This window comes from Betta splendens, chromosome 16, assembly GCF_900634795.4.
Source record: "Betta splendens chromosome 16, fBetSpl5.4, whole genome shotgun sequence".
Taxonomy (NCBI): domain Eukaryota; kingdom Metazoa; phylum Chordata; class Actinopteri; order Anabantiformes; family Osphronemidae; genus Betta; species Betta splendens.
The window spans coordinates 1,417,640-1,437,403 of NC_040896.2; the positions used below are offsets into that span (position 1 = coordinate 1,417,640).

Sequence of the window (19,764 nt, forward strand, 5' to 3'; positions counted from 1 at the left end):
TGAGTGGCAGGTTTGTCCTTTCTATGATAATCTATGGCACATAGACCTCGGACGTACTACACACACGCACGCTTTCCGTATTACTTTATTACTTTCCATTCAGAGTTTCCAAACGTGATTGGGTGCATCGATGGCACCCACATTCCTATTAAAGCTCCATCAGCCAATGAGGGAGACTATGTTAAGAGGAAGTCATTTCACAATATCAGAATCTTTTGGTTTAAAGACCATTAAACTCTGTTTCCATTAACTAGGTAATATTTGATGCAACCCATCTCATCACTAATGTTGGAGCCAAATGATCAGCGTCAATGCATGATTCCAGAATCTTCAGGGAATATGTCACATGTTTCAACAGGGTATGTAATTCACACAAGTTCATGTTTTTACTGTATTGTTTTATTTATTTTTTATTGTTTTACACATTTCAATCATTACAGGACTTGCTGGGAGGGACAGAGGGTTCCCTTGTCTGCCCTATTTAATGACACCCTACCCTGAACCTGGACCACAGACACAGTTCAACCGGGCCCACAGCAGAACACGGCCAAGGTGAAGATGACCACAGGCATCCTGAAGGCGAGGTTCTAGTGTCTGCGTGGCCTCAGGGTCAGTCCAGAGAGGGCATATGTCATTATAGTGGGTTGTGTTGTCCTTCACAACGTTGCCACAATACGAGCAGAGCCACCCTCCTTGTCCTGCCGAAGATGACCAAGAGGATCCAGTAGTGAACCAAGTAGACTACAGAGATGGAAGACTCTTAAGACACATGATTTGTCAGAATCACTTTTATTAAGGTTTCTGCACCAAAGCACTCATCATTTCTTCATGTCCTAAAAAAATAAAATGGAATATTATTTACATTGCTTCACACAATGTCCCAGACTGTGTGCTTTCTGGAGGGTCCAATAATACAATCTGTCCATCAGTGACTGCAAGACAATGCAACCCATAAGATCAATTTGAAATAAAGTCAGAGTACTACAACATTGAAGCCTATGCAAAATATAGATCGTGCAATTTGTATTCAAATCTTACCTTTTTGTAGGATTTTGTGTTTCATTTTGACTTGGGACCGAGTTCCTCTTTCTCCAGAACGATTACACCTTATTATACTATCATCATTATTATTATTATTATTATTATTATTATTATTATATTCTCCTGGACTTAATAGTACAAAACAATGTGGAAGTTATGTTCAATTTTCCTTTACAATAAAAGAGAAGGCGCAACATAACGGTAATTAAATAAACTCAATTTAGTTTATTTTTCTTTTTTTCCTTCGCCAATGCAGCTGTGTTGATTTTTTTTATTAATAATCGGCTTAAATTCTTCATTCTCTGCATTAAAACCTCCAACTCCGCCGTTGAAATATGCTGCCATTATAGTGTCGCTTCGGATTTCCATGGTGACTCGTGAATTCGGCGATCTATTGACAATGTCTTCATATATACGCTGTGCACGTGCGTTAACTCTGGGTTACCGACAGGAGGTAGGTTAACCTAACTCCATCCATCCATCCATTTTCCAAGCCGCTTATTCCCATATGCGGGGTCGCGGGGGTGCTGGAACCTAACCCAGCTGGCTATGGGCGAGAGGCGTGGTACACCCTGGACGGGTCGCCAGTCCATTGCAGGATTAGCCTAACTCTTATCAGGTATTTTGGAACCGACATACTCAGGGTAAGCAGGTTCTGGTTCACAGCTAAGCTCCGACAGCTGAGGTCAGAGAAAGAATCTGCATTCAGAAGTGAGGACAGAGACAAACACAAAGAGGCCAAGCACAGATTTAGCAAGGTGAGAAAAACTAAATCAGCCCACGGTGAGAGAATGGAACAGCAGTTCTCAGCCAACGACTCTGCTTCTGTCTAGAAAGGGCTCAAGACAATCACCAACTACAAGCCCAGAGCCCCCCACTGTCTGAACGACCTGCGTCTGGCCAACGACCTCTATACATTCTACTGCTGCTTTGAGCAGGCAACCTGCTCCATGACAAACTCTCCCAGCTGAATGTGCCTGACTCCACCTGCAGATGGATCACAGACTTCCTCATGGACAGACAGCAGTATGTGAGGCTGAGGAAACCTGTCTCGGATACCCGGACCACAAGCACTGGATGCCCCCATGGCTGTCCTTTCACCCCTGTTATTCTCCCTGTACACAAAGAGCTGCACATCTGCACACCAGTCTGTCAAACCTGACCTGACCCTGTCCTGAAGTTTGCTGACGACACCACCGTCATCGGCCTTATCTCTGACGAAGATGAGTCACCCTACAGGAGTGAGATAGCCAGTCTTGTGTCATGGTGCAGCGCTAACAACCTGGAGCTCAATGCTCTGTACACCATGGAAAAGACAGTGGACTTCAGGAAGGACCCAGCCCCCCTCCTTCTGGCATCCTCTGTGACAACCTGGTGACCTCTGTGAAGTCCTTTCGCTTCCTGGGCACCATCATCGGCCTGGACCTCAATTGGGAGCAGAACATCCGCTCCATCACAAAGAAGGCTCAGCAGAGGATGTACTTCCTGAAGCAGCTGAAGAAGTTTCACCTCCCTGTAAAAATGTTGGTAAACTTCTACATTGCCATCATCAAATCAATCCTCACGTCCTCTGTCACAGTCTGGTTTGCTGCGGCCACAGCCAGAGATGTGATGTACTTAATGCATAGCTGCCTTGTTAAAACCCCCTAAATCTTTAAGAAATGACCTGCAATTGCACATTCTTGCACCAATTTTCAAGTTAACTCACTTTCTTGAAGTAGAAACATTACCAAAAGTGCAGGAACCTTCAGTCTGAGTAAAGTTACGTATTATCCTCTATTTACAATAGGCTTCACTTCACACCTGTAAAGAACTGGCTTATCAGTTGAAGAAAGGACTGTGAGAAGATGTGAAGACACCTTCCCCATTGTCAGGTTTTGGTGGAGATCGGACCCACATGCACAGCGAAACGCAGCAGACAGATGGAGTAAGTAAAAGGGCTTTAATGCGGGAATCGTAGTCTCAAAACAGTCCGGGTCATACACTTCAAAGCATGAAGGCATAGGCACAGAAGGAGCAGGCTAAATCACTTCCAGAGGACAGGCACGGGTCGGTAACAGAACTCACAGGATACAATACCAGGTCAGGATCAGGCGAGAATCAGAAGTCGAAAAAATACGGAGCGGGGTCAAACACGAAATAAGCTCTCAATGGAATGCTGGAAAGTGACGGTAGGGGTACAACGATCTGGCGGAGAACTAAGGACAGGTGGTGGTTAAATACAAGAGGTTGATTACTGATTTAAACAGGTGTGTGTAATGAGGACCGGGAGTAAAGCGGGAACTGCTGTGGTGTTACCAGAAACGGAAGTGCTTACAAAATAAAACCGGAAAATGGAACCAAACCTAACAAGGTAAAACAGAAAAGTCCTTTCAAAATAAAACTGAGAACGAAAACCTGACGCCCATGAAGGACATATAATGTAGAAGCTCCGTAAGAAACATTTCTGCTCTAAAAGAATGTAGATGCAATTACCCAACTTTCAGACAACCTGGTTTAGAAAAAGGTCAAATGAACTGGATGTTTATAAAACATAAATAGAATCTTCTGTTTAAGTAGTTCACAAATGTATCTGGTTACATCAGATCAGGTAACAGCACTGCAGAACTCTGATTCTTTGGGGAGAATGGGGTCGTGTGAAACCAATCTAACTAGTGCTGCGGATGGGTCGTTCTGTCTGAAAAGAGGCTCTCTTTTGTTATGTTCATTTAAGCTTGATTAGAAGATTTAAATGCTATAGAATAAGAATTTTACGAATTTCATTAGGTACATTTGTAGAGTTCAATTTAACCTAATACACCCAGTAACTGATAAACCACCAGAAGGTAGTTTGGCAGCTGTAGCAGTGTGAGCTGTCGATGCCTATCTATGATTTAAAAAAGTAAGTACAACATTCAACTCTGACATGAAAATTTTCTCAACTTTTTAGTGGACTGTTTAGACAGTCTGCCTGTCTGTCCTAGCAAACAGTGTAGAACTGACATTATCAGATATATGTCCTGTTCTCAGAACTGTGCCTATACTTGGTATTTGACCCTAACTCTACAGGTCAGATTCTAAAGCTCCTCCTTCTGGTTTTACCCTGGAATTGCGTCTTTGGTGGTAAAAATGGGGGTGGCCTCTTTAACATTTTAACACCTTCCCCAGACAGACCAAGGAGGGGGTGGGGAGTGGAGTGTTCGATCAGCGCAGAAAAGGTCACTGACAGTTGACTAAAATGAGCGAAAACCGCTCCATCTGTATATAGTCTGTTCATAACTTTTTAATTTATCCTTAATTGCACTATTAGTGGTACCATGCCATGTTGTATGGTGTACTGTCACCATGTTATGTTGTACTGTTACCATAACATGTTGTATGGTGTATCTTGTACTGTTTGTACATTTTTATGGTGAGACGCACCACCTGCCAACACCAAGTCAAATTCCTCATTCTATAAAGTGCTCTCTACAGGACCTGGAAATAAAGCTTCTGATTTAGATTAGGATTTCCAGATACAATCTACGCAAACAATTTTAGACCAGCAGTCAAACCTTGTGGCATCCTTGTCCAGTGTTTACCATCAAAGGTTAAAGCAAACCAGAACTGCGCATCAGGATGGACAGGATACTAATATATGCATTCATCAAATCTATAACTGAAAACCAACAAACGGCATTTTGAATCTGACATATCATTGTTGTTACATTAGGTACAGTTGGAGCTGTATGTTGGACTCTAGGACTGATCTCCAAATTCCATTTGCTTTCCTAACTCTAACAGGCAGTATAGGGGTGTTGCAGGGTGAAGGGGGGGGCTTTCCACTATGGCACCTTTGTCTGAGTGAGTGGATGAAAGGAGCAATGCCTCAGTGCCAATGCCAATTGATTGTATTCCATAGTTACGGCTGCCCTCAAAAAGACAAAGAAAGAAAATCAACACACAGAACAGACACCATAGAATAAACATCATACAGACAACACAGTACATGAAAAGGGTAAGATAAACATTATAGATACAGGCGCTGCTATTATAATTAGAATGTCATCAAAAAGTTTATTTATTTCACTAATTCCATTCAAATAGTGAAACAATTTATTACACATAGACTGATATATTTGAAATTATTATTTCTTTTAATTGTGATGAATAAACTGACAACTCATAAACCCCAAATTCACTATCTCAGAAAATTAGATTTCAAAATTAGAAATTTAGAATATTAATTAATGCCAATACAAATAATTGCATTGTATTGTGTGAGCATATAGGCAATCACATCTTGACATAGAGGGAGGCTCACAGCCAAGAGTTAGATCTTTTTTCCTACAGGGCAGCTCTCTGGCTCTCACTGTACAAATAGTGTCCAAGGTAACAATGTTAAAAAAAACTGGCAGACCCAGGGCGACAACCCCAACCTCTTCATGCATGTGGAGGGAGTGTTCCCAGCTCAGCATTAAATCTGTGAACCCTTGTCTTCCATCTTAACATTTACAATGTGCAACAACGTGCAAAAACGGGCCCCTATAAAATAAAACAATGATATATTTGATATCATAGTGTATAGGATGTATGTAAAAATACATTAAAAAATTTATTTTTACAAAAAAAATTAGACATTCTTCATTGTTCATTAAACAGCTGAAAACTTATATTGTATAAACAAGAATTAAAATCAATTTCTTTCCCCAAATCTGGAGGATTATTGACGGCAAATTTGGTTCAATTAGCGTCACATTGTGTGTAACATTTAAAGCACACAGGACAGAGCATTAGATATGTGTTTATATAAACCTCTTGCTGCCCAAAATAAAGCTAACTGTTTCAAAAGCAGTGTTCTCAAGGCCAATGACCTATAAAATATTAAACTGACTAAACAACATTAAACATCTAGGAAGATGTCCCAATAACATGAAATAATAATGATTTACTGGTCATTAGTCAGACAGTGGAAAGTTATAACTTTGTCCAAATGACTTATGGTCAATAATTGTGACGTTCAGCATTTAGAGACAAACCCTGACACCTGACAATGACTCATCGAGCAACACAACCATATTTGTAATGAAGTTAGAAAATGTAATCACTGTTTAGATGAAGCTGGTCTATTTATTATTGGCTCAGGAGGCTTGGATTTATTGGTGGCTCCTGTCCTATGTTGTCCTTAGGCGACGTGACTCCTCTCATTGGAGTGAGTCCAATGAGAAAAACAGGCTCATAGTGAGTCAGAGTGCAGTGGAAGGAGTATAGGGACAACATAACAGACTTGTGAGAGCCAGGAATCAATCCACTGACCTTGACTCCATCAATGACCTCCTCCACCTTTTCCCACACTGGTCTAAAATTTAGGCTCCTCCCTGTCATGTGTCCCTCTGGACCTGATCTTTTTGTCCCTAATGTGCTGGAGAAGAATCTTTCCTCTCTCCTCAACTTTGTTTATGAGAGGCCTCAGACCTGTGGTCCCACCTTGGCTTTCCCAGAACTCCTTGTCTGAGTGTAGGGAGCACAGAAGGAGCTTCCCCAGACAGCCTGACTGGAGCAATGACACTGCATGCTCTGGAAACCTGACAAAAGACAAGGGATTAGGTATGGTGTGTCTTAGGTTCAATGAGTCAATAAAAACTTAACTCTATTGACTCACAAGGCTCCTGATAATTTAAAAACTGCCACATTTGATCATGTGACTATATTACTAGGCCAAAAAACAACTAAATGTTTAAAGTTGATAATTTAATTTCGAATAATAATTGTGTGTGTGTCAAAAACAACTTTAAGCAGACTATTATTATAAATACCCCTCACTCCAACCAGTCGCCCACCCTGAGCCTGGTTCTGCTGGAAGCTGGAGGCGCCACTGTTGCGGTTTAATGTTAAAAAGCTAAACTAAAACCAGTTTGTATTATTTCAATACAATGCTAGTGTTAAGTAAGGACTACCATGTGTCCTTCTTGGTGTGTCTGGCGCATGAGTGTGAACCTAGTGGGCTCTCACTGTACAAATAATAATAATAATAATAGTGTTCAAGGTAACAGTGTTAAAAAGAACTGGCAGACCCAGGGCGCAGAGACCCTTGTCACACAGTTTTTCCGTAGGAACAAACAATGGAGGGAGAAAACTCCCACACACGATTGAGCTGCAGAGCTATGACAGAGATGTCAAATGTTCCATCTCACCCAGGACACCTCCTCAGTAGAGTACTGAGTTTGGGCCCAAAAAATTTAGAAACAATATAACAAAAAAAAGACAAAGCGAAAACACCTGACTAAGGCACCTAAAATAGACTCTACCCTGAAGTTAAATTAGACCCAGAGAGAAGGGCCTCTATGGACCAGAGCACACACTAGCTCAGATATGCAAAAAAGGGCTTGGAACGACTTAGTCTGACGAACATTCAATTCAATTTCAATTCAACATTATTTATATAGCGCCAAATCACAACAAGGTTATCTCAATGCCTTGATTACAATTTGACAGCAGAGGAAAAACTCCCTCTCTTATCAGGAATCTCTCTCCAGCAGAACCAGGCTGAATGTGGGTGGCCATCTACCTCGACCAGTTAGGGTGAGGGGATAGACAAAGAGAAAAGCACAGAAGCAACAACAAGCAAGAACAAAGCATAGGCAGGATGGTTGGATCTGCAGCTGCCTATCACAGACACATAGCTCTAAATCCAATGCAACCTGTAGGTGAGGACAGAGTGGGGGAGAGAGAAACACACATACTGGAGAGAAAGAGACAAGGTTAGTTAAACATGGAACAATGATGGGAGGTTATTGGATAGAAGAGATAGAAGGAATTAGAAGAGCTCAGTGTATAAATTAAGTTCCCCAGGAGTCTATGTCTATTGCAGCTTAACTAAGAGATGGTTCCTGTGACTAACAATCATTGGCAGTGACCTGAAGTGTTCTGCTGGGAGCATAAGGAATTATGAGGTCTTTAGGATAAGAAGGATCTTTATCATTAAGTGCTTTGTAAGTGAGTAGGGGAATTTTAAATTATTTCCTACATTTTACAGGCAACCAATGCAGAGAAGCTAGTAATCTGGTAGGGAGTGGGTCTAAAAGGCAAGTGGACCACTTGGAAGAGATAATTATTGAAATTAACTCTATATGAGTTATGGTGGAAAAGTAAGACAGACTTGGAAAGACTTGGAAAATTTATTAAAGTTGTTGGATCTAGACAGTAATTTCTGTCATTTGGAAGAAGTCACTAATGAATGTTTTCTCTAATAGTGATAATTTTATTAGTAAATTAGTTCATAAAAGCATTGTTGTGGAGATTTAATTAAGGGCATAGTAGGCTCAACACAGCTATGACTCTTAGTCAGCCTGGCTACAGTGCTAAAAAAACTGGGGTTGTTTTTGTTTTCCTCAATTGAGAAGGAATAATATGTTTTCCTAGCAGCACAAAGTTTTTTTTACCTAATAATAATAAGACTCTCCTTCCATGCAATTCCATGCAATGAAGTTTACATTTATTTTGTTGGAACTCCACTACCTTTCTAGTTGTCTTGTTCAGTGCTTTAGGCTGCGGATCTGAAGCTAACCTTCTGTGATTTACTGACTTCTTCTTCAAAGGGGTCACTGTCTAACATTGAACGCAGAGAAGCTGCAGCATCATCTACAAGACAGTTAACCTGTTCCAGCTGCTGCAAGGTCAATTATGGTCAATTTAAAAGTTATTAAGAAATGGTCAGATAGAAGGGGGTTTTGGGGAAAAACTAATAAATCAATTTCAACTCCATATGTACGGACAAGATCGAGGGTATGATTAAAACAGTGAGTAGTTTAATTTACATGCTGAGTAAAACCAATAGTGTCAAACAATGACTTTTTCTGTGCTAAGAACAATGTCAGATAAGAATTCAGAGAATTCAGTTAATAACTCTGAATATAGAGCATGAGGAGAGCGAACAATACAAAATATAACTGGCTTTTGAGTTTTAGATTCTGGGTGAGAAAGGCTCAGAGTGAAGCTCTCAAATGACCTATAACTATGTTTAGGTTTAGGAATAATTAGTAAATTTGAGTTATAAATTGCTTCTACTCCACCTAGATCTGTACTTCTAGGAACATGATAGTTGATGTGACTCATTGCAGTCCACTCATTTAAACCTGCAGCCAGGTTTCAGTGAGACAGAACAGCTCTATGTGATGGTCACTTATCAAGTCATTTAATAACAAATATTTGGTGAGCGAGATCTGATATTTAATAAACCACACTTGATTAACTGTTCCTTTGTTTTGTACTTTGTTTTTAATGAGTCTGGAGTAATAGAAAACTTTCTTGATTATCCATCTGGTTTTAAGTCTTAATATACTAAAAACCTTTAACCCAGCATTTTAAGAAGTGACAGTTTTCATTTCTATCATTTCTATCATCAACAGAGGCCTATGGATCTAATCAGATGAATATGGTAACAAATGCCTGATTTAAAAGGTATCGATGTGTGTTACAAAAGCCTCAGTGTAACAGAGTGCTTCTGCCTAAAGCCTCAAGCCTTCCAGCAGTGTGTGTTATTTGTGCCGCTAGTAGCTAAAGTACATGAAGGTACCAGTGTTTGACTCACTCATCAATGCCTTCCACTAGTCTGAAGTTCAGGTTGTCACTCGACTGCTGAGTTCTCCCAGCGTTGTCTATGAACACGAGTCTGGAGGGATCACCTTTCCTCACCTATGCACACACGCACACACGCAGTTGAGACACAGTCTCTCTCTAATTACAGATGAACATAAATAAAAAACATAAATAGAAAAAACTTTCCATTTCTTTAGCAACGTACCAAGATGTGAACCAGCAGCAGCTCCTTGGTGTTGCCACATTTGGTATTCAGTGAGTTCTCTACACACACATCTGCTGGGTCAGGTGTGAAACCACAGCAATATCTGTCCAGACGGTCATTTACCTGTGTGCAATACAAAAGAAAAATATTAACTAAGTAATATACCCCCAGCTCTCCCATATAAGGGAGAGATGGTCCAGACTGGCTCCCTTTGACTGAGTAAAGACATGTCTAACCTCAAATTAAACACTTGAACATGGGCTACAGCACTATAGAATAAAATAGAATGCCTTTATTAGTCCCACAGCGGGGACATTTCATCAGCAGCCAGCTTGACCGGCACCGAATCCGACAGTGGAAGCAAGTTGCAGTACAAACAATACAAAACAATACAAGCCAAAAACACATGCACATGCAGTGGCACACAGTACAAGTGGAAACCTTGCTAGAATTTTTTCTTGGGTACATCAGGACAGATAGATAAGGTCGGAGAGAGGAGACAGTGAGACTGTAAGGTCAGGGTGATGCGGTGGGGGGGTGTATCTGCATCAGTGTAGTGAAGTGTTGTTTATAGAAGTATGACCAGGCCGACCAAGATGTCCAGAGATGGCCAGTCCAACAGTTGTCCTTGAAGGGAGCCACAACGAGGGAAAGAGGATAGATAGAGGCACAGCTAGTAAGCTAGATTGGACACGGGAAGGGACAGTATAACACACAGCCCGTTCTAGTACATTTTAACAATCCATGACTAATTTGTCTAGATCAATAGTCTAATTGGTCAGAACTCCGTGGACCATGGGTTACCCGTGACATCTCCTCAAGCCTGTCAGACAAGGCTGTCACCATATTAACCAAGTGTTCAGTCTGACTGCAGATGTTATCCCTCAGTCTCTTGTCTTCCTCCGAACGGGCTGAGATCTTATTAGTCAGTCCTGCAATCCGGGTCATCATCTGATGCATATCATCCGAACGAGCTGAGATGTAACTTGTCAGTCCATCAATCCAGGCTGACTTCTGGTGTAATTCCATCAGCCGAGTAACCATGGCCCCCAGCGGCGTTTGTAGCTCCACAGCGGGTGGACATGCCAATAAGCCGGACGCAGATTTTCCAATCTTCCGATGAAGCAGGGCACCACCAAGGCCTATCATGAGAAGCCCTGTTATCAAAGTCCAAAATATAAATACATCCTCCGCATCCTTGATGGACAGAGGCTCCAGACACACGGGGCACCAGGAATCCCATGTATCCCACACGTAGTCGGAGGCAAAAGTCCCCAAGGGGCAGAGTGGTTCTCCCGGAGATTCTTTTCTTTGTGAGAAAACTTTGTCCAATGCGTTGAGTGACCAGTTGATTAGCTCCATGTTCAAAAATGTTATTCCAGAATAGCAGATCAGGGTGCTCAGAAAAGACAGAACAAGAACACTGCAATCAAAAGCAGAATGGGAGCAGAGAGAAAACACGTCTGCACTCCTCGAGAGGCGGAAGTATATAAACGTCTTTTAGGTGTATAAAACACGAGCGCAAACAAAGCAACATCGTTGTCCGTCTCATCTTTGTGCAAACGGTTTTGCAGGTCAGTAATGCCATAAGCATGTGGCTGGTGGTCTTTTAGTCTTGGCATCATACTAAGACAGTTATGGTTTGACAGGCTAGCTTGGGTCTGGAGGACTGAGTTTATTGCCGCTGCTTTAACCAATCCTAGCCTGGTACATCATCTCATGCAGTGCGACAGCAGATAAAAGTGACATTCTGTGTCAGTGACTAAACAGAACTAAGGGTTACACATTAATTCAGCATGGTTATCACTTAAAATACAGTCACAGCATACAAACTTCTCTAGCAGTTGACAGCAGAACAGGAAATGTTGCTGTGAGAGGACAACAAAATTGACACAAGTGATATAATGTGAATTGGAAGTGATAGGAAGTGAAGTGACTTTTGTCCAGCACATTGCACACTGAGCAACCAGCAGAACTCACTGTTCTGTACACACCACCGTAACAACCAAAAGAACCATTACCAGCTTGGACTGTCTCACTAGAATCATCTCCCTCATCAGACACATCCTCACTGACCCAGCTCCTCACATGTTCTACCTCCCGCAGTTCTCTGGAACAAAGTGACTATAGTGTGTTTACAGATCGCTCCGCTTGTATCTTCTTTTTTTGGATTTTAAACAGCATGTCATGGAACCTAAACATAACAAAGGTTCAGACCAGGGATCAGTTTTAAGGTTTCACACCTCACCTTCCTGGAGGATGGCTGCTATTCAGTAGCAGTGTAGAAGACAGCTTGAATGAACTGAAATCGGCTTCTTCCAGTGCAGGAGTGAAATGAGACAGAAGGAGTACTCTATCCTCACAACATTACGCAATTGAGAAGATGCAGTTAAGCGTATCTTTAAGTCACACAATCTTGATCAATTGCACTAATTCGTAAAAAACTGACTTTTAATGTACATCAGAAATTAGAGGCTCACACAGATCAGGCTCTCTCACATTCTCACTGCAGCCTGCGATTCTCCACAGCAGGTGATACATCTTTACCTAAACTAGTCATTTAGGGGGCATTTGTAGATGAAACATTTAAGACATAGCTGAAAATAGCTGAAGCATGTAACTCATAGATGAATGGAAAAACACAGCTGATTATGTGAAAAAGAAGCTAAAGTAGTTGAATTTTAAATGGTGTAAACTTGGTGGTGTAATGGTGTAAAAAGGTTCGCTGAAATTAAAAAACTGCTGAAAATCAAGGGCGTGTGTAAAGGTTTGCTTAGGTTGATGGAATATAGCTTAATGGATCAAAACAATGTTATAATTAAATAGTTTTGGGTTGAAGTGATGAAAGAATAGCTCAAAGTTGTATAAATATATAATATAGCTGAAATTTGCTGCAGAGGAAGTAGTTTAAGTAATTTAAATTGAGAAAAGTTGGCGCTCTGGAGGAAACATCTTCAAGTAATTGCTAAACAGTCAAACAGTCTCATTAATTAGTTAGCATTAACCAGCCAGAAGCAGAAATAGTACTATTAGAGCTAAAGATTTGGATGGGTGTTTTTATTTCGAAAGGATATAGAAGCAGCATGTGTACGTAATTGCTAAATTGTAAAAATTGTAAAATAGTCATAAGGTTTGGATTAGTGCTTTTATTTTGAAAGGATTCAGAGGAAGTATGTGATGAATTACTAAACAATCAAACAGTGTGATGAACTAATCAGTAACATGCAGAGAGCTGCTCCACTGAGCATCGGGAGTTTGACCTGTCAGTCAAAGCTGCAGCTGTGTTGTTGTCATGGAGACAAAAGGCGGGATAAGCAGGTTCATTCTGCTCTGTAAAAGCCGAATTGCACCCCTGCTAAACAGACCATAATATGTATCAAAAAATAACTTTATGAATGCCAAGTCTTTAATGAGCAACTGGTATAAGTTTTATGTTTGAAGACTAAAAATCGTGGCAGCTGTTGCGATTTCAAAATGTTGTACTTCTGTGTTTCTTTGAAAAAGTCTCAGACAAATGCATTAGAGTCTATAGGAAGAATTTTGGAACTCTCGAGTATGACTAGTTCCAGTGAAACAATTATGTCCAAATTGTCACTGTAATGATGAGTTATAGACAGAAGTTCTGTCTTAAAAAACATGCCCTCGCATTCTAGTCATGACATCATGCACTCTAGCTCATCCAATACACACTAACGGAAAAGCTAAATATTGACCAAAAACCACCCAATATTTAAATGCTTACAAGTTGAAAACTATAGAGGGTACGAGGACGCTGATTTACATTGATAAAGTTTAAAGAGAATACACGCTTTTGAAGTCGAAATTACGTTTCGCCAAAATATTATGATGGCAGACGCTGATGAAAAGAGACAAATTGACAAAAAACTTGATTCCCATAGGAGTTGAATAACGTTAAAAGTTGAAAAGCTGAAAATGTGAAAAGTAATAGCCCCCATCTCCTAAAGATGACACACGTTTAGGAAGTACAGTGATCCTACGATAAAGCGTTGAGATGATGAAACCGGGGCGAAATAATAAGAAGAATTCAATTCAATTCAATTTTATTTATATAGCGCCATATCACAACAAAGTTATCTCAAGGCACTTTACAAAGTAAGGTTTAAGACCTCACACAACTAAACCCAACAAATCCAACATACAGCAAGCATTTAATTTGACCTCAGCAGAACCAGGCTGGATGTGGGCGGCCATCTGCCTCGACTGGTTTGGGTGAGGGGAGAGAGAGAGAGAAAAGCATGGCAACAAAAACAAGCAACAACAGAACACAGGCAGGACGGTTGGACCAAGGACTGGACATAGGCAGGATGGTTGGACCAGGGACTGGATACAGGCGGATGGTTTGATCCACAGCTGCCCATCACAGACACCAAACTTTGAGTCCAATGATACCTGTAGGTGAGGACAGAGTGGAGGAGAGAGAGAGAGAGAGAGAGAGAGAGAGAGAGAGAGAGAGAGAGAGAGAGAGAGAGCAGGAGAGAAGCACAACTACTGGAGAGAAGGTTAGTTGAACATAGAACAATGATGGGAGGTTATTGGACAGAAGAGATAGAAGGAAACAGAGGAGCTCAGTGTATAAATTAAGTCCCCCAGCAGTCTATGTCTATTGCAGCTTAACTAAGAGATGGTTCCTGTGACTAACAATCATTGCCAGTGACCTGAACCATCTCTAACTATAAGCTTTATCAAAAAGGAAGGTTTTAAGTCTAATCTTAAAGGTGGAGAGTGTTTCAGCTTCTCAAACCTGAAGAGGGAGCTGGTTCCAGAGGAGAGGAGCTTTGTAGCTAAAAGCTCTGCCTCCCGTTCTACATTTAAAGAAGAAGAAGAAGAAGACCTAGATAAAGCATTTCCATAGAAAATGCTCAGTGACTGTGCTGCCTTAATCAGGACTTGAACCAGAGTCTTCAAGGTCAGACTCAAACACTTAACCACTGAGCCACAGTAAATGCTGACAATACAACTCTAAGCAGCACTATTCATACTATTTGAAAAACTACTAAACTGAATGTTTTGCTGAGGGATTGCTGAAAGTAGCTGGAAAATTGAAAACATAGTTTAAAATAGCTGAAAAGTTGAATGCATAAATAAATATATCTAACGATTATTTTTTTTAAAAAAGAGCTGTATGTGCACAAAGGAAACAAAAATGCTTGAATTTAAGGTAAAGAATTACTATTTACTTCTACTACTTTACAACCATTAGATTAGAGGTTTATGTTGCACAAAAGAAACAAAAATAGTTTAATTTAAGCTAAAGAATGTTACAATGGCACAATGGTGGAACGACCCAAATGCACAGCGTGGCTTGGATAAACGAGTATTTAATGAGAAAGTAGTCAGGCAGGCAATGGCCATACACAGCTTTGGCAAAAACAAGATCCGACAAGGCGTAGGCAAAGACGTAGTCAAAAGACAAGCAGAGTTCAAAAACACTAGACTGGACTTTCAGAGACTGGGCTAGAAACAGGACGGGTTTACCAAACAAGATCATGCATGGGAACTGGAGTAACGGCAACGCTGGAATGCTGGTCATGGATGGACGCAGACAATCTGGCAAAGTAACATGGCTAAGGGTGGTGCTTAAGTACTGGGTCAATGATGACTATATAGGTTGCAGGTGAGTTAATTGAAACCGGAAGTAAAGCTGGCTGCAACTAAAAGTTACTGGAACAGGAAGTTGTAAGAACATAAACTCGGTAATAAACAAAAACAGGGATGTAATGACTGAGTCTGTGACAGAACCCCCTCGTCTAGGGCGGATTCCCAGATGGCCCAGGGAGGTCCGGTGAGCTTGGTGAAACTCTTGGATAAGGCTGGGGTCCAAGATGTCTCGGGTGGGGACCCACGATCACTCCTCAGGTCTGTATCCCTCCCAGTCCACTAGATACTGAAGTCCGCGGCCTTGGCAGCGGCTGTTTAGCTGGGAACGGACGGTGTAGACCGGACCGCCATCGACTAGGCGAGGTGGAGGTGGTAGTGGAGTGGGCGGTACCATTGGGCTTGACAGGAATGGCTTGATTCAGCTCACGTGGAAAGTAGGATGAATCCTCATGGTTCTGGGAAGAATGAGTCTGACCGATGCGGGATTAATAATGCGTTCCATGGAAAAAGGTCAGATGAATCTCTGTGACAGCTTAAGTGATTGAGTCTTGATTGGCAGGTCCCGAGTAGATAACCAGACACGCTGGCCGACGGTGTAGGTGGGTGCTTGAGATCGGTGTTGATCCGCCAATCTCTTGTAGCGAGCTTGTGACTGCATCATGGCTCTCCTGGCTAGGGCCCAAGTGCGTCGGCAGCGTCTAAGCAAGACATGAGCTGAGGGGATGATTATCTCTTTCTCCAAAGATGGAAAGAGAGGTGGTTGGTAGCCGTATGCGCACTGGAAGGGTGACATGCCAGTGGATGTGCATGGTAATTTATTGTGCGCATACTCTACCCAGAGGAGCTGCTGGGACCACGTAGATGGGTTGGTAGATGCTAGAAGGCGGAGACCGGTCTCAAGTTGTTGATTCGTTCGTGCGGTCTGACCATTAGACTCTGGATGATACCCGGAGGTCAGGCTGACCTAGGCCCCCAACAGATTGCAGAACTCACTCCAGAAACGTGACACGAACTCTGGACCTCGGTCAGACACGACATCCTTCGGGAACCCATGTAGGCGCAAAACGTGCTCAGGACTGCTTGGGCTGTGTGCTTGGCTGTGGGAAGTTTTGGAAGGGGTACAAAGTGGGTAAGTCTGGAAAATCGGTCAATTACCATAAGCACAACGGTGTTTCCTCTGGATGGTGGAAGTCCGGTCACGAAATCCAGGGCGATGTGGGACCAAGGACAATGTGGAACGGGAAGAGGCTGGACGAACCCAGGAGGTGGTCTATGTGAAGGCTTGTGGGCTGAACAGACAGGACAGGCGGTTACATACTCCCGAACATCCTTCAGCACTGACGGCCACCAGAACCGGCTGCCGATGACGAAGGCTGTCCGCTGAACCCCAGGGTTGCAACTGAAGGATGATGTGTGGGCCCAGTGGACTACCTCCCCCCGAAGCTCCGGAGGGACGAACAGCCGATTAGGTGGGCAGGCTGGTGGAACTGGCAGAACCCGCGTTGCTTCTTGGACTCTACTTTCTATGGACCATGTAACTGCGCCTACTAGGCAAGATGCAGGGAGGATCGTGGTGGGTTCCATGACTATGGATTCAGCCTCATGAATATGGGACAAGAATAGAGCCCAACGGGCTTGGCGAGAGTTCAGGCGTTTGGCGGTGTTTAGGTATTCAAAATTTTTGTGATCTGTGAACACGTGGAACGGCTGTTCTGCCCCCTCCAGCCAGTGACGCCACTCCTCCAGGGCTACTTTGATAGCTAGAAGTTCCTTTTTTCCGATGTCGTAGTTTCGCTCGGCAGGGGACAGTTTCCTGGACAACAAAGCACAAGGGTGTATTCACCCAACTTCCATGGTTCGCTGGGACAGGATCCCTCCACCTCCAGAGTCTGAGGCATCAACTTCCACCAAACTGCCTACGAAGCTACATACAAAGAATGGGTGCTGTGGTGAAAGCTGCCTTGAGCTGCTGGAAAGCTGCCTCGGCCTCTGGTGACCACTGAAAAGTGACTTGGGATGAAGTTAGAGCGTGAAGAGGTGACGCGATTGTGCTGAACCGATGGATAAACTGACGGTAGAAGTTAGCAAAACCAAGGAAACGTTGCACATCTCGGCGACACTGTGGTTGTTGCCAATTTGCTACGGCCTCGGTCTTGGCGGGGTCCATCTGGATACCTTCAGGAGATACAATGAAACCCAGAAAAGAGATGGTGGTGACGTGAAACTCACATTTTTCTGCCTTAACATAAAGGTTGTGTTCCATAAGCTTTTTAAGGACCTGGCGGACGTGGTTTTTGTGTTCGTCTTCATCTCAGGAGAAAACTAAGATGTCATCCAAACATACGAAAACAAAGACATTTATCATGGGGCTCAACATGTCATTTACCATTGCTTGAAAAATTGCTGGAGCATTGGTGAGGCCGAAAAGCACGACAAGGTACTCGTAATGTCCTGTAGGTGTGTTAAAAGCCGTCTTCCATTCGTCGCCCTCACGAATGCGGACCAGATGGTAGGCGTTTCGAAGGTTGAGCTTAGTGAATATCTTTGCTTTCCTCTACTTTCCAACTCCTTGCAGAGGCAAAGGTAAGGGGTAAGAGTCTTGATGACCGTGATGGCGTTCAGGCCCCGGTAATCGATGCATGGATGAAGTGAACCATCTTTTTTGCAGACGAAAAAGAAACCAGCTCCCACAGGTGAGGACGAGTGCCGGATGATTCCTGCGGCCAAAGACTGCTCGATGTACTCTGACATGGCCTTGCGTTCTGGACCTGAGAGAGAAAACAATCTCCCCTTGGGGGGTGTGGTGCCTGGAGGCAACTCAATGCAGCAGTAATATGAAGGTGGAAGCCCTCGCCTTGCTGAACACTCTGCTGAGGTCATGATAACAGGATGGGACTGTGGATAGGTCGATCTACTCCTCAGGTGGGGCAGGATTCGGGCTAGTCTGGGAATCTAAACTTGACGAAAAACATGAATCTTGGCAGGATGCTCCCCAACCCATCACCTCCCCATATATACCCCAATACCACAGGAAATGCAGACGACTCAACCATGTGGAAATGGATCTGCTCAGCATGAGAATCTGGAAAGACCATGGTGATTGGACCGGTGCTGTGTGTTACCTTCCAAAGGTGATGACCATCTAGTGCTGTGGCTTCCATTGATGCAGGTAAGGGGACAATGGGAACTCCCAGGCGTCTGACCAGGTTAGCGTCCATAAGGCTGGCTTCAGCGCCCGAGTCCACGAGCACCGCCTGCTGGACGGACTGGTCACCTACTGTGAAAGTGGCCACAGGTAACGGTCAAGTGGAGGCCTTACACAGGGCAGACTGGCTCACCACTATCCTCCGTGCTAGTGGTGAGCATTGTCTTTTACTGGACATGACACGGCGATGTGACCAGGTTGGCCACAATATAAGCACAGGCCTGAACTTTCGCTCCTTCTCCCTCTCCTTCTCCGCTGGTGAGGCGAATCCTCCCTAGCTCCATGGGTTGAGCCGCGGGAGCAGCATCGGCTGGCTTCGCGGTCACTTCCCGCTCGAGTGTGGAAAGGCGGCGTTTGTTGCTGGAAGGATTGCACGGGGGTGCGTTCAGGTGCGCTGGAAACTCTGGTCACTGGCTGTACTGCAAGTCTGGAACGTCTTGACAGCGCCACGCGTTCCTCCTTGCGGCGTTCAATGACACTGGTCCACAAACATCGATCGACTTTGATTACAAGTGCGAGTTAAAAAACTTCCAAAGTTGACCAAGGTGAAAAGATGTCAAGGAATAAAAAGTTAACCAAGGTGCTTTGTTGACAATTATAAATAGGCTGACTAGCTTTTTGATTTGAAGAAAGTATTTGTAATTAATTCTTTAACTGTGTAATAATTTATTAACTAGTCAAAATTTACCAGTCAGAAACAAAAATCTTGCAATTAAAGGTAATACATTACATTGACGCTTTCATTTTGAAAGAATTTAGAGGTTGTGTGTGAGTGATTACTAAACTATAAAATATTCGTCATAATTTATCTTTCAAAAGCAAAAATAGCCCTATTAAAGCAAAAAACTTAGATTAGGCCCTTTCAGAATAAAGGCATCATGAGTGAGTTATTTACTGAACTGTATTATCAATTGGTAATTATTCAGAACCAGACATTTTTAGAAAATCTTGCCATTAAAGGTAATAAATTGCATCGGTGCTTTTATTTCGAAAGGATTTAGAGGAAATGTGTGGGGGTAATAACGTAACTGTCAATTAGTCTTTAAATAGTCATAATTAACCATTCAAAGGCAAAACAAGTGCAGTTAAAGCTAACAAATTGCATTGGTGGTTTTATTTTGAAAGGACATAGCGGAAG

The 19,764-nt window shown here is 42.7% G+C and overlaps 1 protein-coding gene across 3 annotated transcripts in view; it reads right to left on the reverse strand.

Annotated features, from left to right (window-relative positions):
• Positions 1 to 377: 377 nt before the first annotated feature.
• The window catches only part of gask1a (golgi associated kinase 1A), a 40,243-nt gene continuing 20,856 nt past the window's right edge, over positions 378 to 19,764 (reverse strand). For all 3 annotated transcript variants that reach the window (XM_055503469.1, XM_055503468.1, XM_029128807.3), the window contains 3 exons: positions 9,803 to 9,925; positions 9,590 to 9,693; positions 378 to 6,584 (listed from right to left, as the gene is read on the reverse strand). In XM_055503469.1, the coding sequence (XP_055359444.1) occupies positions 6,359 to 6,584; positions 9,590 to 9,693; positions 9,803 to 9,925 (453 nt within the window). In that variant the 3' untranslated portion in view covers positions 378 to 6,358. The remainder of the gene's footprint in view (positions 6,585 to 9,589; positions 9,694 to 9,802; positions 9,926 to 19,764) is intronic.